At 59.0% G+C, this 20,142-nt stretch overlaps 3 protein-coding genes across 12 annotated transcripts in view; 2 read left to right on the top strand and 1 right to left on the bottom strand.

Annotated features, from left to right (window-relative positions):
- CLPB (caseinolytic mitochondrial matrix peptidase chaperone subunit B) overlaps nt 1–6,222 on the bottom strand; it is a 73,423-nt gene extending 67,201 nt beyond the window's left edge. The window contains exons 1-2 of one of the 3 annotated variants that reach the window (XM_032098026.1): nt 5,474–6,222; nt 4,544–4,595 (exon numbers count right to left, since the gene is read on the bottom strand). In XM_032098026.1, the coding sequence (XP_031953917.1) occupies nt 4,544–4,595; nt 5,474–6,149 (728 nt within the window). In that variant the 5' untranslated portion in view covers nt 6,150–6,222. The remainder of the gene's footprint in view (nt 1–4,543; nt 4,596–5,473) is intronic. The other 2 variants (XM_032098020.1, XM_032098011.1) reach the window with 2 other exon arrangements.
- A 3,066-nt stretch (nt 6,223–9,288) lies between these two features.
- On the top strand, nt 9,289–16,393 carry STARD10 (StAR related lipid transfer domain containing 10). Its single transcript, XM_032097998.1, has 6 exons — nt 9,289–9,572; nt 13,384–13,531; nt 13,753–13,856; nt 14,043–14,160; nt 14,896–14,948; nt 15,026–16,393. Exons 1-6 carry the CDS (start codon nt 9,390–9,392, stop codon nt 15,251–15,253), a joined length of 834 nt encoding a protein of 277 aa, XP_031953889.1. The 5' UTR covers nt 9,289–9,389; the 3' UTR covers nt 15,254–16,393.
- Nucleotides 16,394–17,979: 1,586 nt separating this feature from the next.
- The window catches only part of ARAP1 (ArfGAP with RhoGAP domain, ankyrin repeat and PH domain 1), a 38,544-nt gene continuing 36,381 nt past the window's right edge, over nt 17,980–20,142 (top strand). For 5 of the 8 annotated variants that reach the window (XR_004237984.1, XR_004237980.1, XM_032097982.1 and 2 more), the window contains exon 1: nt 17,981–18,315. The gene's annotated coding sequence lies outside the window, so the exon portion shown is untranslated. Of the gene's footprint in view, nt 18,316–20,142 lie in introns of all 8 variants that reach the window. The other 3 variants (XR_004237985.1, XR_004237986.1, XM_032097968.1) reach the window with 3 other exon arrangements.

Below are 20,142 nucleotides of genomic sequence, written 5' to 3'. Positions count from 1 at the left end.
TCAGCTGCAGCAACTGACACAGAGTTTCCTGCCCCACTGCCATGTCCCTCTGGACCCCTGTGAGAGCAGGAGAGCACCTGGTCAGCTCCAGATCTCATTACCACACAGATTTGGGTGGCTGCCTGCTGTTAGGAATGAGGCTGATAACAGGCATCTGACACATACTCTGTGACTCCATGAGTCACAGTTGCACAGTGCTGAGGAAAACACTGCTCCATCATGGTTATCTGGTGAGAAAACTGCTAAAAGCCTGTGCTTTTGGGGTGGCTTATTAGGAGACAAAGCTGGAACACAAAGAATCAATATTATTTCTGAATATCAACACAAGTGGGATTGAGGTGGGCATTTTTTATGCCTTTGTTTCTCGCTTTCTCTCCAAATGCACAGAACAACTGAGGCTGAGGGAAATTATCTACATTAATTAGGTGTTATCTTCTGTGCTGGCTAACAGCATGAAGGGCTTGGAGGGAAGAGCTGGTTTGCCACATGCTCCAAAGGGGATGCTCTCAGAAGTTAACACGTTCTTTCACCTCAATGAAAAATTCAGCCTGGTTCCCTGCATTGAACAAGTGGTTAAAGATGAGAAAACTTGTCTGGGAGCTCAGAGGAGCTCAGGGAGAGGCAATCCTACAGCAGAGGGGCTGGATCCAGCCTGTGGATTTGCATTCTTCCCTCAGCAATACAAACATGTGTGTTCCAGTGAGGTCCGTCTGGTATGCCTGAAAGGCCTGTTCATTCTCAACAGAGTTAAAAATCACTGCTTGGAACAATTACAGAATCATGGAATGGTTTGGGTTGGGAGAAACCTTAAAGTTCAGCTAGTTCTAACCCCCTCTGCCACAGGCAGGGACACCTTCCACTAGACCTGATTGCTCCAAGACCTGGCCAACCTGCCCTTGAACACTTCCAGGGATGGGGCAGTCATAGCTGCTCTGGCCAGCCGGTGTCAGGGACTCACTACCCTCACAGGGAAGAATTTCTTCCCAATATCTCATCTAACTCTGCCCTCTGTCAGTCTGAAGCCATGCCCCCTTGTCCTGTCACTCCAGGCCCTTGGAGTCCCTCTCCAGCTCTCTTGCAGCTCCTTTAGGCCCCGGGAGGGGCTCTAAGGTCTTCCTGAAGCCTTCTCTTCTCCAGGCTGAACACCCCCAGCTCTCCCAGCCTGTCTCCAGAGCAGAGGGGCTCCAGCAGCCCTTGGAGCATCTTCATGGCCTCCTCTGGGCTCACTCCAGCAGCGCCACATCCTTCTTATGATGAGGGCCCCAGAGCTAGAATCAGTACTTCAGGTGGGGTCTCATGATCTTCTTGGTACCTCCCACCCTCTCTCACATGGCCATTTTCTACACTTTAGACCTAAAAGATTGCATTTCCTAGTCACTATATTCTCATGTTTTCATGTGCAAAGGGCCATGACCAGCTGTCAGCTGAAGAAGGCACTTGGAAAAGGTCAGCACCCCACTTCAAACAAGCCTGAAGCTGTATTAGAAATACCACTCTCTCAGCCTCCCCTCTCCTGACTCCCCAGGGGACAGTAGTGTGAAGGGAGGACAGGTCATGTTCCATGTATGGTGCTGCCCAGCTGGATTGTCACACTCCTGCCCTGTCAAGGCTCAATTTGAACTTTGCCCCTTGCAGGTGGAGAGAGCACTGAAGGCAAGACTCTGTCTCCTCTGTCAGCTCTGCAGTAGCTCTGGCAATCCTGGGCTCTGGAAGCTTGTTGTCAAGAGATGCATGGAATCAGAGAGTGGTTGGGGTGGGAAGTGACTTCTGGAGATCACCTTGTCCAACCTTCTCCTTAAGGAGGTTCACCCACAACAGGCTGCACAGGCTTGTGTCCAAGTGGGGTTTGAATATCCCCAAGGAAGAAGACTCCACAGACTCTCTGGGCAAGCTGTTCCAGTGCTCTGTCACATTCATAGTACAAGGTTCTTTCTCATATTGAGATGGAACTTCCTGTGCACCAGTTTCTCCTGATGCCCCTTGTCCTGCTGCTGGGCACGATCGAGCAGAACCTGGTCGATCCTCTGACAACCTCCCTGCAAACACTGACAGAAAAGGATGAGCTCCCCTCTCAAGTCATCTCTTCTTGAGGCTGAACAGCCCCAGCTCCCTCAGCCTTTCCTTGTAAGAGGGATGCTCCAGCCCCCTCATCATGTTTGAGGCTGAAACTGCCTGCAGCAGGGCGAGTCAGTAGTTTTCACCATTCATGCTTTTTGCACAAGCAAAGGCATGTGCCAAGCAGAGTTAGGCAAAAAGCTTCAAACAGTGGGAAGGCTGCCAGACCCACAGGGAACAGGATGGGAAGGAAGGCTCTGGAGAGCCTTTGCAGAGGGATCTGGACAGGCTAGCTCGATGGGTTGAGGCCACTGTATGAGGTTCAATAAGGTCAAGTGCTGGGTCCTGCACTTAGATCACCACAACCCTGTGCAGAGCTACAGGCTGGGAGCACAGTGGCTGAAAAGTGCACAGCAGGAAAGGCTCTGGGGGTGCTGGCTGGCAGCGGCTGAACGTAAGTCAGGTGTGCCCAGGTGGGCAAGAAGGCAAATGGCACCCTGACTTGTATCAGCTACAGTGTGGCCAGCAAGCCCGACGCAATGACTGTTTGCTTGTACTAGGCACTGACTAGGTACCTCAAATCCTGTGTGCGGTTCTAGGCTCCTCATGACCAGAAAGACTTTGAGATGCTGGAGAAGGGCATCCAGAGAAGGGCAGTGGAGCTGCTGAAGGGTCTGGAGCAAAGGGGCTGATGAGGAGTGGCTGAGGGAGCTGGGGGGACTCAACCTGGAGAAAAGGAGGCTCAGGGGGGACCTTCTCACTCTGTACAACTCTCTGAAAGGAGGGTGTAGCCAGGTGGGGGTCAGGCTCTTCTCACAGGAGAGGAAACAGCCTCAAGTTGTGCTATGGGAGGTTTAGGTTGGATGTTTGGAAAAATTTCTTCATGGAAAAGGTCGTCAAGCCCTGGTGCAGTGATGGAGTCCCCATCCCTGAAGGGACTTAACTGACATGTAGATGTGGCACTTGGAGACATGGTTTAGTGGTGGGCTTGGCAGTGCTGGGGGATTGGTTGGACTCAATGATCTCAGAAGGCTTTTCCAACCCAAATGATTCTGTAATTCTGTGACAGAGCACAGAAACAAAGGGAGAAGCTGTAGATGTGCAGCCCAGCAGGATGGCATACAGCCGCCAGCCCTGCCCTGACCAGCTGGAGCACAAAGCATCCCTCTTGCTGTTCTGCCTGGCCAGGCTCACAAATCACCCAGACATCCCTAAACAGCAGCTTCCTGCAATTACAAGCAGCAGAACACATGTGCCAATTAGCTGCACACCAATATCCTCTTTGGCCCTTGATCCAGGCCAGATCTCAGCCCTAGGGTGCAGCAGACCCAGGCTGCTTCATCCAAGATCCTGGAGACTGGATGGAACATCCCCTGGCTGCAAGCCAAGAGGGCTCTCCTCTCCTTCTCCTTGTCCTCGGCTATCCTTCTCTTCTCTTTCCTTCTACACAGAGACAGCAGCTCCCACCTCCCCAGGTGCCTGTGCTGGGTGGGAGATCTCAGCCAGAGACAGAAACACATGTGTGGTGTACATAGGAGAGCAGCAATGTCTCTTCCCATCTTACACGAGCTGTCAGGCTGTCAAAAAAATCTGAATTCCATACTGGATGAGGGCAGCACTCAGGACCTGGGAGACCTTTCGGATTCTGAGAGATACGAGGTAGGAGTGCCAGGCTCTGTTCAAGAAGCAACTCCAAGGTTCTCACGTGTCTCACTTTATGGGAGACTTGCTTTCCTCCCACAGTCCCAGACCTTGTCCTCTGGCACTGGGTGCAGCAACTGGTCAGTGACACAGCAGTGCTGCTCACAAACCATCCTGGGAACCTTTGAGTCTCTCCTGGCAGGTTTGGCCACAGGAAGAACATGCCTCCTGGGGACCAGTCACATGCTGAGCCTGAGAAACTGGCTTTTTGTTACCACCTCAGGGAATGTAATGCTGCTAGATGCTCCTGAAAGGTGCCATGGCACCACCCCAATGGGACAGGCACAGCCAACTGTGACAAAAAGCCTGCTGCCATGGGAGAGGAGCTCTGGAGATGCTCCACTCCCTAACAGCTATATCTTTGGTCACCCAACCACTCACTTCCATGATTTCCTTGGGCAGGTGGATCTCTCTCCTCTGCTCCTTGTGGGACAAAAGGCTCTTGGAGAAATCCTGGCTCAGGCTGAGGAGCCCACAAGGGCTGTTTGTTCAGAGACAGACCCCAACAAATGAGCCTCTGTGGGATGTCACTCACAGGGGTACGTTCTATCTGCACAGCACAGCCTCACACTGCCCTCTCTCAGCACAAGGAAGTGCGATCCACCTCCTACTCAACAAGTAATGGTGCTCCCCATCTCTCCCCACCCACTCTGGATCTGAGATGGTGAGGTGAGCACCCCATGGGGGCTGGGAGCAGCCAGCCCCTTCCTTTCCCAAGTGCTGACAGGCTTTCCTGCCTTCCCAGCCCTTGGCACACTGCTCTCACACATCTCAGAACCTTGCTCACCTCTTGACTTCTGAAACGTTGTTAATCCTTGCAGCTTCCAGAAGAGCATCCTCTGAAACGCAGAAAGAAGGGAGAGGGAGTTAGTATGGAGGCACACACACAGACATCCTAACCTGGAATGTGCAGGGGCTGCTGCTGCTCAGAGCTCTCATTGACCAGCCCAGTGAGCAAGGGGCTATTCCCGTGAGCAGGTTACCCAAAAACTTCTTGCTGTCTTGGTGACTGACCCCTGTCCCCCATCACACACTCTGCGAACAGGGGGCTGTGGGATGCAGCAGGAATCCCAGGGCAGTGGGCACTGTCACCCCAGGGTGTCACAGCCTCAGTCAGAGGTTTCCAGACACCACAGCAGTGTTCCTACCACAGAGTCAGAATGACACCCCCTGGCTAGAGATGGGAAGAGCAGCACCCAGCTCTGGGAAATGAGATAAGGGATGGTTTGTGTTGGGAGGGACCTTAAAGCTTATCTCATTCCACCTCTCTGCCATGAGAAGGGGCTCCTTCTACTAGACCAGGTTGCTCCAAGCCTTGTCCAACAGGTCCATGAACACTTCCAAGGGATGGGGCAGCCACAGCTTCTCTGGGCAACCTGTGCCAGGGCTTCACCAACCCTCAGAGGCAAGAATTTCTTCCCAATACCCCACCTAACCCTAGCTTCAGGGTTAGAAGAACCCAGCCAGTGGGAAGCCATTCCCCCATATCCTGTCTCTTCAGGCCCATGTCCAAAGTCTCTCGCTAGCTCTCTTGGAGCCCCTTTACCCCTGAAGCATTAAGGGTAACCCCTTCCCTGGAGAGCTTCCCAGGCCAGTGCCAGTGGGCAGGTTCCATTCCCCGAGGAGGGACCCCACATCCCCTCCCAAAGGGCACAGGACCCTCTGTCCTGCATCCCGCCCCTCCCGCCCCGGGGCCGGCCCCAGCAGCGATAGTCACCCTTGGACAGGCGGTCCCGCAGGTAGCAGTAAGCCAGCGCAGCGATGAGGGCAGGCAGCCCTGCTCCCGCGGAGCAGCTCCCAGCGCCGCTCTGATGCCTGCCGGGGTCTCCCGCATGACAGCCGTGCTTCTCTGCACCTGAGGGCCATGGCGTCGGCTCTCTGAGAGATGCCATGAGGCTGGACGATGCTCCTGGCACAAGGCAGCCAGTGCTGGCCAGGCCGGTGGCAGGTGGCCGGGGGGTCTGCAGTGGGGCCAGACCTGGAACAGGCAGCCCTAGCTTCTCTGCTGTAGGGGTCTCCTTTAGGCCTGGCCCATTAACTACGAGAGAGCCCCCTGGGCCTGACCCTATTGGTAAAGTGGGGCCTGGCGGAATAGCTGGCGGAGACCCCCCGGGGACGGCCCCCCTTACCGGGGGTTTCCCCCCCGGGCCCCTCTGTCTCCCCCTGCAGGCCGCGATCCGCCACGGCAGCCTCGCCCTCGGCGGCGGCGCGAGATCACGGCGCCCCCTGGCGGCCAATATCGGGAGCAGCCGCGGTCCGGCGGTCCCGGCCCCCTCAGCCACAGCCGCCGCCGCAGTCCCGTAGGTCGCACGTGATGGCAACCACCATCGCCGCGCTCGGAGGAATCGCGCCAGCCCCTGTGGCAGCGGGCGGAACGCCAGAGAGGCCAGCATAGTCCCCTCGCTCCCCGCGCTGCGCCGCTCGCACCTTACCCCCCCCCCGTCGCTCAGGCCGGTGGACCAAGATGGCGGCTGCCGGCCGGCGGAGCAAGATGCGGGAGGCGCCAAGGCATGCCGGGAGATATAGTCCCCACCACGCCCTGCGCCGCGCTTGTCCACCGCCGCGGACTACAACCCCCGGGAGGCACCGCGGCGCGGCCCGCCCGGGGCATGCCGGGAAAAAGGCGTCGGACACGGGACATGCAGGGAAGTGGCTGCGGGCTCCGGCAGGGGGCGCAGCGCAGGGGGCGGCGGGGGAGCGCTTTGCGACCCGCCCGCGTTGCGCAGAGCGGTAGCGCGCGCGGGCGCGCCCGGACGGGCCAGCACGGGCGCGCGTGCCCGCACACTCTGGGCTGTGTTTGCACCGTACGCACACGGGCACGCGCATCGAACCACACGCACCACACGCACTTCGAACACCACACACACACGAAACACCACACACACATCACAAAAGTACACATCACACAGACACACCTGCACTCACGCATGCACGGATGCACGCGGGCACACACATGAACTCGCATGCACACACGTGTATTCACACACATGCACACACGGGTGCACACACACACGTGTGCACTCGCACACACGGGTGTTTCTGCATGCACACATGCAATGCCACACGTGTGCACACAGGAACTTGTGCACACCTGTGCATACGCATGCTCTCCTGTGTACACAACTCCCGTGCAGCCGTGCACACACGTGTGCAGCACTCGTACCCCCAGGGAGGACTTGCACATGTTGTGGTGGTACGAATCCTGGGCATCTGCTGCAGGCCGGGCTGAGAGCAGATGCCTCTGGGGGACGCCTGTGTGGGCACAGGCACGAGCATGCATGTGTGTGTGAGTGCACATGTGTGTGTGCATGCTGTCCTCCCAAAGTTGCCCATAGCCCTTTACTGCCCCAGGATTTGCCACCAGCAATTCCCATTCCAGCCAGTTCCTCCTGTTTCACCCCAATTTCCCCCATTTCCCCCCATTATCCCAGCAGCCATTTTCCCAGTTTGCCATCCCACCATCATTCCAGCACTTCCACAGGGTCCCACAAACTCCTGGGTTAAACAGAGCTGCTAAGAAGATGCATTTTAGGGATTTGATTTTTTAAAAAAATCTTTTTTTAAAAAAGACTTGGGTTTATTGCCTGAGTTATTGATTCCTGGATTTAGCTCTGCACACTGCTGGCACATGCAGGATGGCAGAGCAGGGATAAGGATTGGGAGCCAGGAGACTGGGAAAGACCCAGGAGTGTGCGAGAGGGTGTCAGAAATGGGCATTTCTGTGCCCAGACTGGGGCTAGCAGGACTGGGAGTTGTTACAAACAGCCCAGTGCTCCCAGTTCCCCAGTCTACTTCCCCAGCTCCATCAGCTCAGTGCTTCCAGTTCCCCAGCCCAGCTCCCCCAGCTCCATCAGCCCAGTGCTCCCAGTTCCCCAACCTAGATCTTCTAGTTCAATCAGCCCACTGCTCCCAGTTCCCCAGCCCAGCTCCCCCAGACTGACTGCTGACTCCCCTTGCTCAGTTGCTCAGTCCAGTTCTTCCAGCTCTAACAGCCCAGTTTCTCTAGCTCCCCAGCCCAGCTCATCGGCTTCCCCAGCCCAAATACCCCATTCCCCCAGCCTGTCCTCCCTACCCCATGACTCCCGTCTGTGTTCCAAATTGGGAATGGCATGTGGTGCCACATGGCTGGGCTAGCTGGGATGGCGGGTGCTCCTGCTTCCAGCACCAGGACTGTAGGGGGCTGGGAAGGGCTGTGGTGTGATGGCTTTCACCTTTCCACTTCCCTGGAGACAGGGTGGGAACATCCCAGGCTTCCACCGCAGAGCAGCCAGAAAGGGCAGGGAGAGAAGGACGAGGGGAGAGGGTCCCCCAGCCCCAGCCACAGCACCCTGTCCCCAGCCATCCACTGCAAATGTCCACTTCCAGTGGGACAGGATGCCAGAGATTCCCTTGGCTCCTTTTCCCAGGTGAGGATGCTGGGAGCAGTGGTGTGGCATGGCAAGCCCTGCAATGCCAGGTCCCTATCTCCTCACAGGTGCTGAGCATGGTGACATCCCTGTGCTCCCCTATCCCTCTGACTATTGCATCCCTGGAAGAGCCTAATCCTGAATAAGGGGCTCGGTACCACATTCCCGCTGCCGAGACAGGCTTTGCTTTGCCAGTCTAGGTACATGCCATGCTGCTCCATCATCATTTACACAATTATTCATGGGAGCTGGAAGAGGGTTCCTAGGTGCTCCCAACTGGAAAGAAAGAAATCCTGATTCGGCAGCATTTTCGGAGCTGAATGGGAGCCAGAGCCTGAGCTCTTCCAAAAATAACATCCTAGTCAGCACTGCCAGTGGCAGCATGCCCACCTGCTCCTGGCCACAGTACCGTGGGGATGCCACAGCAAGGCCCAGCACTGGCACAAAGGATGGATAATGCTTATGTGCTGCACGGGTACAGGGCATCGGGTCACAGTGACAATGTCTCATAAGGGTGACCTGCAGCCTGGAGAAGGGCTGCGGGCCTCTGTCCTGCACTTGTGTCCCCTCCTACCCCAACTGGAATCATGGAATCATTTGGGTTGGAAAAGCCCGCTGAGATCATTGAGTCCAACCACTCCCCCAGTACTGCCAAGGCCACTACTAACCCATGTCCCCAAGTGCCACATCTACACGGTTTTTTAAACCCCTCCGGAGATGGGGACTCCACCAGTGCCAGGGCTGGACAACCCTTTCTGTGAAGAAATTTTCCCACTATCCAACCTAAACCTACCCTGGTGCACAGTGCAGGTGTCCCTTCGAGTGCCACAACTCTCTGCACTTGTGTCCTCCAGCTGCTCCCGGTCCTCCCACTACCTGGGCTGCTCCCCTCTGCCATGGGCTGCCCTTCCTCCCAGTGCTCCCAGTTCCCGCCTGGTCCTCCCGGTTTCAGCCTCGACGTTCCCGGTTTCCCCCCGGCTCCTCTCAGCTGTTTCTCCTGGTGCCCTCCCCCATCGAAATTCCCCCAACTACTCCCTCCTGGTGCTCCCGGCCCCCCCCATTTCCCCCCAGGTCTCCCCCCGATCCCGCCCCTCGGTGCTCCCCGCCCCGGTCCCGCCCCCGGCCCGCCTCTCCCGGTCCCATCGCGCCCCGCGCCCCGCAATGCCGCCGTAGGGGCCGGCGCCTCCCGCGGCACCGGCACCGGCGGGGTGGGGGTGTTCCGGGGCCATGTCGGGTCACGACGGCGGCATGTCGGGTCGCGACAGCGTGCAGATCCCCGACGACCGGGACTTCGGGGCGTTCCGGGCGCAGTGCGAGTCGGAGAGCGGCTGGAGCCTCACTTACAGCAAGGGCGGGGTGGGGGTCTGGGTGCAGCTGCTGGAGCCCGAGCGCGCCCTCCACAAGATCAAGGTGAGAGCTCCCGCTCGGCACACCCTGGCACACGGTGAGACATCCCCACCCACCCTGGGCACCCCGGTCCCACCCCCGCTCCGGAATCCCCTCGGGACTGGGGTACCCAGCGGCACGGGGATGGCGCGGGGACCCCGCGGGGGACCTGGAGGCAGGAGGGACCCTGGGGCGATGCTGCACCTTGGGCTTGGGAGGGGAGCGGGGACCCCACAGTGAGTGGGAACTCGGGGGGTGAACCACTACCCAGGGGTGAGTGGGGATCCCAGGGAATAGTGGGGTCCCTCAGGTGATGCAGCACCTTGGGGCGAGTGGGGACTTCGCCGAGCTGGCCCCCGATGGCAAGCAGGGATTAACTGGCACACCAGGACAAATGGGCAGTCTGGGGGATTGGGGACCCCAGGACAAACACAACTCCAGGGCCGAGCCAGGGACAGATAGGCACCCCTGAGGACAAAGGGGCTGTACAGGGGGCACGGGGAACTCAGGCCCCCAGGGTGTGTAGGGCCATGGGTCCTGGGTGCTGCCTATCCCCACTTCACCCATTGGGAGCCCACCTCCTATGCTTGCTGCACACCAGGGCTAGGCTGGGGGACTCCTTGGAGCCTGTGGCCGCCAGCCTGTGGTCACTGGGGTTGCTCCCCTTGCCCAGAGCTCCCTATGTCCCCACTGCATTTCCCAGTGCGTCCCTTCCTCCTCGGTGCCAGTGTGCTGGCACAGGCAGGTGCACGCTCATCCTGGCTCATCCCTCTTGCAAAGCGGGACACCGGAATGGCAAGGGACAACTTGAGACAGGAGCAGTGTCCAGATGGGGTTACACTGGAGTCCTTGGCTGGTGTCCCTGTTCCTGGTGCCACCTTCATGAAGCTGTCCTGTTGTAGTGGGTGGCATTGCCCTTGCCACGGTGCCAAGCCCGGGTGGTGGCAGTGGTGGTGACGGTGGCAGCAGTGACGATGCGGCCTGCTCACACACTGCTCTGCAGCAGCTGTGCGAGCAGTTGGCACTGCTGGAGAAACCTGTCCCTAGGGCACTGGCACTGCCTGTGCCCGGCTCCTGCCATGGAACCACTGGGTTGCTTCCACCGTAGCACGTTGGAGGGTTTGGACTGCTGTGACCAAGGAACAGGTCTCTGTCATGCCCTTGTGGCAGCAGTGAACCCTGGGAGGGGAGGATGGTGGTCTCTGGGGTGTAGGGACTCTCTAGTGCCATTTGCACCCTACCCTGTCCCCACAGTGGTGGGGACCCGTGGTGGGTGGGATGTGAACCATCCATCACTGTGGTGTCTGGGCATGGTGGCATGGGCATGGTTCTGTGGGACGGTGCATCCTGGCCCCCCCGGCCCCCCTCCTCTCTCCCCCCAAGTTCCTCGTGTCCCCCAGCCCTGCTGCTTGCTCTTGGGGGTTGCATCCCAAAACATCCCCTGGATTGAGGTTACGCTTGGGTGCGTCCCCTGCCTGTCCCACAATCCCAGTGTGCCACGTTGGCATGGCAGGGACCCAGCCCACTCCAGGATGTCCTGGCACGGCTGCTCCTGCCACGGCACCTGGAGCTGTCTCTTGCCTGCGGGGGTCCCTGAGCCAGGTCCTGCCCCTTTCCACGCCCTCCTGGACAGATCCTGCTTGGAAAGATCCTGCTGGGTGTTCATGTGTTGATTCCACTGGCTATTGGAGACCCTGTGGGGTAACAGTTCTTGTCCCCACCCTGTGGCCCCCAGCAGTACCCAGGCCCACTATCCCACCCAGGATAAGATGCTCCTGCTGGATTTCAAAGGGCTGGACACACGTGGCATTGCTGATGTGGCAGGGCAAGGTGCAGCCCAGGGGTTTGCCCCTCACGCTGGGGGTCTCTGTGTGGGTGCTGGGGGTTCTCTGCAGGAGCTGTTCTTTCCCAGGAGCTGGTTTCCCCCTGAATTCATCCTGGATTCTTTGCTTAATTAAGTGGAACCTGAAAGTCTCGCCCTGCTTTGAGGCTGCCGCCCCCTCCTCCCCGCCCCCCTCCATTAAGGATGCAGCTCTCGTCTAACCTGTTTTCTGAAGGCTGGGAACAAGTTGGTGCCATGGCTGATTCCTCAGTGGGATATTTGGTGGCCTTGGGACTGGCTACGGGTTGGGGCACCCCAGCCAGGACACCCCATCCTAACCGGTGGGGCAGTGAGTTGGTGCCTGGGAATCTGAGGTGTCCCAGGGAAGATGGTTTCGCCTCTAAATGGGCTGCTCCCGAAGGATGGCCAGGAGCCATCCTGTGGGTTGCAGTGGAATGATCTGGGGTGTTGGTGAAGCCGCCAGTGTGGCTGAGCTTGGGGACCCCCTTGGTGGCGGCAGCCCTGACCACTCCCCCCAGGCAGGGGTGGGGGAGTCTCCCCTTTGGATCTGCTCCTGTCCCAGTCTGGCACCCATTCTATGTTCCCTCGGGCCCAGCATAACCCCAGCCCTGGGGACTTCATCTCTTCCTCCTCCACCTCCTCTTCCTTCTCCTCCTTCTCGCCCCATCAGTCAATATTGACTCAGGGCTGGGGCGTGCAGCTCCGGGCGCTTCCCAGGTGGCACCATCCCCTCTCCTGCTGCGACCCCCCTGGCACCCCCTGGGATGTGAGTCACCTGCAGGATAGGTCCTGCACTACTGGCTTGACTAGCCTTGCTGCTCTGGGAATAATCTGAGCATGGTGCTGGGCTGGCCTGGCTGCAGGTGGGAGCAGGGGTTCTCCAAGCAAGTCATCCAGGCAGGCTGTCCCCAAAACTGCCCTGCAGGGCTGGGTGTTCCCAGACCAGTTTTTGGGTGAATGGAGGAGCTGGAGATGGGCTCTGTGGAGCAGGGATGGTTCTCTGAGATTGAGGATAAGCACTGTGGGGTTGGGGGCAGACTCCATGGGCCAGGGATGGATCTGTGGGGTTGAGGATGAGGACTGTGGGGGTGGGGCTGGGCTCTCTGGGGCAAGGATGGGTTTGAGGATGAGTACTGTGGGGGAACAGGCTCCGTGGCTGTGTCCCACCAAGGGGCCATGTGGGGCCATGGCCGTGCCCCATTGCTGGGTGCTTCTGTGCCCCTTCCCAGGGCTGGGGGGGTCTCCAGTACCATGTGCTGGGGTGACAGGGCCACCCCTAAATCCTGAACCCCAGGGTCTGGGGGACAGAAGGGGCTGGTGCCATCCCTGGGGATAAACAGGAGCTGGTGGCATTCCCAGGGACACGTGCTGGCTACTCTCCTTGCCCCATGCTTGGCTCCAGCACCCTTGACCTCGGCAGATGGCATCCCTGCTATTGGGGTAGCCCCCCTCACCTTCTCCCTTCTCCTTGTCTCCTTGCCTTCCCTGGATCTGGCTGCCATGATTACAGAGCAGCTCCCCACTCTGCACCCCCCCAACCCCTTCCGTGTGATCCATGCTGCTCCAAGGCATCAGGCAGAGCCCCACGTACTGGCTCCCCTGTGCAGGGATGCCACTTTGAGGGGAGCACAATGATGGGGGGGCAGGTGGGAAGAAGGGTCCCCTAGTACCCGGGACTCAGCTACACACTGCTTTAAAGCCCTGCATGCCAGTGCTATGGGGTGGCTCGGGGTGGCTCTGGGTGGCAAACTGAGTTGCTGGTTGGGGTCCCCACTGCCTCCCTTCTGCCTGAGGGTCCCCACTGCCATCCTCTTACGAGTTCCCCACAGCCACTTTCCCACCTGGGTGTCCCAATGGCTACCCTTCTACCACGATGTCCTTTCTGCCATCCTGTTGGGGGTTCCCACAGCTGACCTCCTGCCCAGGGGTCCCCATGGCCACTCTCCCACCCTGGAGGCCCCAGGTTGTTCTCTCATGCCCCCTACCTTGCAGTGCAGGATGGAGTGCAGGGACGTGCCGGCGGAGACGCTGTACGACGTGCTCCATGACATCGAGTACCGCAAGAAGTGGGACACCAATGTCATCGAGACCTTTGACATCGGGAGGCTGACGGCCAACTCTGATGTGGGCTACTACGCATGTGAGGAGGGGGCCGGGGGATCTGGGGGATCCTGGGGGAGGGCTGAACCCCAGGGCTGCTACCACTTCACCCCTGGGTTTGGCATCTAGGGGATCCATGGTGTCTGGCATTGAACGGAGGGCCTGGACACCGGCTTGGGGGAATTTGGAGGGCAGGAGGGGAGTCCATGCTTGGAGGTGGGTGTCTCACTCCAGAACATCCCACCTGGTGCTGTCCCTTAGGGAGGTGTCCCAAGCCCCTGAAGAACCGGGACGTGGTCACACTCCGCTCCTGGCTGCCCATGGGCTCTGACTACATCATCATGAACTACTCTGTCAAGCATCCTGTGAGTTTAGCAGGGCACCAGGGGTCCTGTGGTGCTGGGCTGGGGCTCACTCAGAGCTTGGGGGGATGGGTTGGAGAGTTGAGAGGCTGCTCTGGGGGGTTGTGACAGCCCTGCTTGTGGCTGGTGCCTGCTGTACCCCACCTGCCCTGCCTCTGACTCATGTTCCCACCTTGTTCCTCACCACAGAAGTACCCCCCCCGCAAGGACATGGTGCGGGCAGTCTCCATCCAGACAGGCTACCTGATCGAGGGGACGGGTGCCAAGAGCTGCACCATCACCTACCTGGCGCAGGTGGACCCCAAAGGTAAGAGAGGGACCTGTGGCTCTGTGCCCTGGAGCTTGGCACCCCCAAGTCCTTCCCTAATGTCAGTGTGTGCTTGGGGAGACTCAGTGGGGTCTTGGGGGAACTCAGGGGGGGCTTACTGGGGGCTCAGGGTGGGCTTGGACCGGGGGTCTCATGGGTTCTCAGTGTAGGCTCATTGGGAGCTGAGGGTGGTCTCGGTTGGGGCTTAATGGGGGCTTTGGGCTCAGTGGGGGCTCAGGGTGGGCTGGGTGGGCTGAATGGGCACTCACTTGGACTTAATGGGTGCTCCGTGGGGATTCAGTTGGGGCTCTGGGACTTCAGGGCATGGTCAGTAGGGCTTCAAGAAATCTCGGGCTGAGCTCAGAGGGACTCAGGGTGGGTTCAGTAGGGCCTCTGGATATGCTCAAGGTGGACTTGGAAGGGCTCATCAGCAGGAGCATCTCAGGACGCAGTCAGAGCCAGACAGACCATGGAGCAACGTCAGGAGGAAACATCTTGGGCCTGTTCTCTTGAAATCTTTTATTTTGGGGGTCAAAGAGGGACCCAAAATGCTGAAATCACTGGTTTTGACCTCTGCAAGAGCAGAGAGCAGTGTGGATTGAACCCTGTTCCCTCTCTCCAGCCGCATGTCCTTGGTGAGAGTGCCGTGGGGGTCCCATGTGTGGGGGTCCTGGTTTTTGGGCACCTGGGGGATGCTGGGGGTCCCACTCCCAGCTACCCCTTCCTTCTCTCCAGGTTCTTTACCAAAGTGGGTGGTGAACAAATCCTCCCAGTTCCTGGCCCCCAAGGTGAGTTTGTGGCCCTGGGGGGGGGGTTCTGGTGTGGGGGTGAGGGGTCCCTGTGCCCATCGCGCTCCTCCTCCCAGGCAATGAAGAAGATGTACAAGGCATGCCTCAAGTATCCTGAGTGGAAGCAGAAGCATGATCCTCACTTCAAGCCCTGGCTGTTCCCGGAGCAGAGCCGACTCCCAGCCCTGGCACTCTCTGAGCTCTCCCTCCAGCATGCGGATTCCCTGGAAAACATTGATGAGAGCTCCCTGGCTGAGAGCAAGGAGGACCGTGGCGAGGGCAGTGACGAGGACAGCCTGACCTGATTCCCCTAGGAACTCCTCTCCTTGTTCCCCAGGCTAGGACAGCCTGACATGACCCCCACTGGGGGCTCCTCTCCCTGTCCCCCCACTTCCAACATGGTTTGTCTCTCTATCTCGCACACCTGTACATGTGCACCCCCACTTTAGGTTCGGGGGGACCCCCCCATTGTTGTACCCCTGTCTGGGGACAGTAGGGACATACTGGGTCCCCAGGGTGGGAAGTTGAGGCTTATCTGGTCACTTAGCCCTTGTGGGACACCAGTGTTGTCCCTATTGGTGGCAAACCCAATAAGTGCCCTTCAGCTTTTGGGGGGCCAGAGGAAAAGGGGGGCCCTGTGCCTGCTCCCTAGCCCTGGAGACCCCCCCACTGTGCTCCCCATCTGCCCTCCATCTGTGCTTCCCATCTCTGTTACGGTCCAACAGAACTGCCTTCATCCCATGGGACCCCCGCCCCCAACAGACCCCCAGGGGCTGCTTGGGCACCTGCCTGCACCTCTGGGCATGCAGAGGGGTTTAGGGGGCTCCTGGCACCTCCTGGCATGCTGGGAAGGAGGGCCTTCAGGGTTTTTTGGCATGTCCAGGCATGTAGAGGGGAGGCTTCTGGGCTCCTGGCAGCTCCAGCATGTTAGAGGGGATATTGGGGTCTTATAGCACCTTCAGGCATGTGGGAGGAGTTGAGGGGCTCATGGCACTTCCAGATGTGCTGTGGTGGGTGTTTTGGGGGCTCCTGGATCTCCATTCATGTTGGGGGGCAGGGGTCTTACGGGCTCTCAGCATCTTCAGGTTTTTTTGGGGGAGGTTTTGGGGTAAGCTCGCACCTCCAGGTGTGCTGGGTGTCTCTGGGGGCTCCCAGCATCTTCAGGCACATTGAGAGGACTTGGGGGGGCTCCTGGCACCTCGAGATGTTCTGTGGGTCTCTGAAGGCTCCTGTCCCCTCTCCTGCCTTTCCAGGGTGGGGACCCTTTCCAAGCTGGGTGCCTGAACCCTTCCTCCACTGGAATTTGAGGCCTTGACTGGGGGTTTGGGAGCTGGTCTTTGGCCATGCTCCTGCCCCCTCCTTTTCTGGGGGTGCAAAGGGAGATGGGAGATTTTGTACCTTGTACCGGAGCCGATTATTTAGGAATAAAATAATTAAATCTGGCATGGGAGGGACTCAGCCTCTGTCCCACTTCAGAGCCATCCCTGTTCCCATAGTGCGCTCTGGAAGGGGGTCTCTGCTCATGGTGGGTCCTGGTGGGACCCTCAGGGGTTATGGGGACCTCCAGGGGGGCTCTGGGTGACAGAGAAACCCCTACAGTGAATTTGTGCTGGGCACTAATTAGGGATGAGGCTACAAGCACTTGTAGCGGGTTTTCCCACAGCCCCAGCCAAGCCAGTAACACCAGTCCATTTCCCCCAAAAGCACCTCTGGGAGAGAGGAGATGGGGTGCTGAAGTTTGGGGGCACTCTGTGGGGGTACATCGTGGCTTCTCCAGAAGGAGAATCCTGGGGAACAGAGCTGACACCCCCAGGGACTGTGGGCCCTGTGTGGAGCCCTGGGACTCTTGTCTCCTCCTGGGGTGCATGCAGGGGCAAAACTACTTGTGCACTCCACTTCTGCCCCCCCTAGTGCTCTGGGCACCCCAAAACCTCAGCAGGCCCCAGCCCTTCTCTGCACCCCAGCAGGGTGTTGGTGGGTGGCGTTGCCCAGCATGTGCCATTCTCTGTGCCTGTGTCTCTGGCACCTGTGGGGATGGAATGGGGACTGGGTATTTGCTTCCCATTTCTCCTGTCAACTTCCAACCCCCCCGCCCTCCCCCCTCCCCCCTCCCCCCCCCTCCGCCCTGATCCCAATTAAAAATACAACCCAATTAAAAAGGAACCTGGCCACCACCCCCCTGGCAGGGTGAAAATGGAGCTGAACTGCAGACAGGACGTACTTCAGTGGCTCCGGAGCCAGGGGGGCACGAGGTGGGCAGGTGCTGGGGTAAAGCAGCGGGGTTTAGGTCTGTCAGCTCTGGGAGGTACAGCCGGGGACCCAGAGCTGTGGTACCAGAGAGAGAAGATGACTCCAAAGGGAAGTGGAATATGCTCTGGCACACGTCTGGTGCCAGGGGGTTTGAGCAGAGCCAGGGCTCAGGTAAGATATATGGAGGGGGGCAGTGATCTTGGGGCTGTGCTGGAGACATCCTCAGGTGCTGACATCGGTGATCCCTGAAATGCTGCTGGGAAGGACTACAAGGCTTCAGCCCTTCAGGGATGAGGCTCGGGCATTGCCGCTGGCCCCTGGGGTCTCGGACAGTACTTGGTTGTGTGACACCCCCAAAACTGAGTAAGGCCATGGCACCCTTATTTTCTGCTGAAGGCTCTGGGAGGGTATCCCACTGGGAGGGGATCCCCCTGGATGGATCCGAGGGTCCAGGATAGGAGAGCAGGGGGATGTGATGGTTCTGGGGAGCAGGATGGGATAACGTGGGGAGTGTGATGGCTCTGGGGAGTGGGATAGGGGAGCAGGATGATGTGATGGACTGGGGGAGTGGGAATTCTGGGAGTAGGGGGGATGCAGGCAGTAGAGGAGCTTTTTGGGATATTTCACACTGTCCCCCTGGCTGAGCCTCACCGAGCACCATACCCTAATTGTGGGACTGAGCCACGGCCCCTCCTGCCCGTAGCCTCGCGTGGGCGAGGGGCCTCGCGGGGGGGCCTTCCCTCCCCCGGAGCAGGCAGCCAGCGTGTCCCGGTCCCTGAGAGCCGGGATGAAAGGACCATTGTCCCAGGCTGGGCAGCCGTGAGGGCTGGCCATGGACACCCCACGTCCCCTCTGTGTCCCCAAACCCTCCCACTCTCCTTCTTACCCCCCACCAAGACCTTGGGAATTGTGTGGGGAGGCAAGAACCCCCCCCACAACCCATGTATTATTTTTTTGGGGAAAGTCCTGGCAGTCTTCCCCTTGAATCCTGTTTCCATGAGGCAGCCAAAGCTCCGTGCCGGGAACAAGCCTGGGCCTGGCAAGGGGGGCCCTGAGTGCCCCCGCCCCGGGAAGCGCCCCGGCATCCTCTGGGAGCCGCCGCTGCCACCAGACCGAGGTACTGGGTGCTCCAGGGGGGCTGGAGGGGAAACGCCAGCTTGGGGGGGGGGGGCGGGGGGTGCACTCCACCTCCTCAGCCGCGGTTTCTCTCCTGGGGAAGGTCGTATTTCTTTCCACGTGCTTCTGTGGGTCCCTGGACGCACAGTGCTGCGGGGACACTGGGGTACTGGGAGCTGCTGGGGCAGTGGGGGGAGTATGGAATGTTTCCCTGCTCAGGGCAACAGCGCTGTGCCCCCCCGTCGTTGGGGTACTCATGCCCCGGACTAACTGCAGTATACCCCACCCAGCTCAGCCCCGGTACTCCCCAACCAAATGCCAGTATGCCCCAGCTCGCTCTCAGCACACCTTAGCTCAACCGCAACATGCTCCAGCTCACCCCCAGCACACCCGAGTTCAATCCTGCCTCAACCCCAGTACATTCCAGTTGAACCCTGGTATTCCCTAGTTGCCCCCCAGCTGCCCCAAGCAGACCCCAACTCATTCCCAGCACAGGCCCACTGAACCTTGGTATACCCCAGTTCACCTCAGCACATCCCAGCTCAAACCTAGTATATTCCCAGTATTCATCCCAGTTTAATCCCAGTACTCCCCAGCTCCCCCCAGCACATCCCAGCTCCTCCCCAGTATATTCCAATTCACCCCAACACGTCCCAGCTCAATACCAGCACATCTCAGCTTAACTCCAGTTTAACCCCAGCCTTCCCAGTTCGCTTCCAGTCTATCCCAGCTTCCCTAAGCAGACCCCAGCTCAGCCCCAGTCTCTAGGAGGCCCTGGCATTGCTGATAGCCCTCATTCCTGTGCCACTGCAGGGGTCCTACTGCCTGGTTGGGGTGAGGGACATGTTGGGGGATACTGGGTACATGGTGGTGCTGCTGATGCCAGGGTGAAGCTGGGAAAAGGGGACCCTGAGGGTCCAGCTGGCAGATTTGTTTTCTGCTGGGACCCTGGCATGTCCCCGTTCACGGCCAAACAACAGCGTCAGCTGTGGCTGTGCCAGAGCCCCTGCCAGCAGTGCCCGAGCCACACCAACCACCACCAATAGCACCTAGATGCTGGGTGATGCTGGTAGTGGGCTTCACTCGCTCTCCTCCTCCTCTTCCTTGCTGCTTCCCAGTCTGTCTGGCGAGGCCTGGAGCTTTACCAGTGCTGTGCAACTGGAACTGGGATGGCTGGTGGTTGCTTTGTCCTCCAGTAATGCCAAGCTGGTTCCATGGGACACCTTCACACTGCTGGGGCCATTGGGTTGGTGTTTGGGGTGCCCAGGGGCTCCACCTGCACAGCGGGTTCCTAGGTCTAGCACAACTGCAGGGACAGCAATTTTAATTTGTGGATTCAGCCCAAAAAGCCAGTTTTTGGAGGCACAGGGTTGAGTGCTGGAGGTGGGTGGCTGTTCTGGGGTGCTGGGAGGAAGGTGGCAAGGAAAACAAGAGCTGCCGGTGGTTTTCAGCTACTGGGAATGAGTTGTTATGGGCCACAGCCAGGACATCAGGGGTATGGATATTTAGAGCAGTATTAAGGATGCTTTTACTGCCAGAACTTAGAAACAGGGTGAACCCTTGGGATTTTGGGGGTGTCTCAGGGGAGGCAGAGAGTGATGCTCCCCCATGCAGGGAGTGATGCAGCTCCTGTGGCAGGACTCTGTGGCCATGGGGGATTTGATGCTTGGGGAAGCTTTGCAGATGGGCCCCCCAAATCTACAGGAGAGCGGGGGGCTGGCTGTGTAGAAAGGCTTTTGCAAAGCGGGGGTGGGTGCAGGCAGTTGGCGGTCCCTGCACTTCTGTCCCTACTGCAGCATCCCCTGGCTCGGCTTGGCTTGTCTGCAGT

Source organism: Corvus moneduloides, chromosome 2 (genome assembly GCF_009650955.1).
Source record: "Corvus moneduloides isolate bCorMon1 chromosome 2, bCorMon1.pri, whole genome shotgun sequence".
Classification (NCBI taxonomy): domain Eukaryota; kingdom Metazoa; phylum Chordata; class Aves; order Passeriformes; family Corvidae; genus Corvus; species Corvus moneduloides.
This window is presented reverse-complemented; position numbering and strand designations above follow the sequence as displayed.

Coding starts and splice junctions, on each gene's coding strand:
- STARD10 (XM_032097998.1), top strand. CDS start 9,390: ATGTCGGGTCACGACGGCGGCATGTCGGGTCGCGACAGCGTGCAGATC. Junction 9,573..13,383: donor GCGCCCTCCACAAGATCAAG/GTGAGAGCTCCC, acceptor CCTACCTTGCAG/TGCAGGATGGAGTGCAGGGA. Junction 13,857..14,042: donor ACTACTCTGTCAAGCATCCT/GTGAGTTTAGCA, acceptor TCCTCACCACAG/AAGTACCCCCCCCGCAAGGA.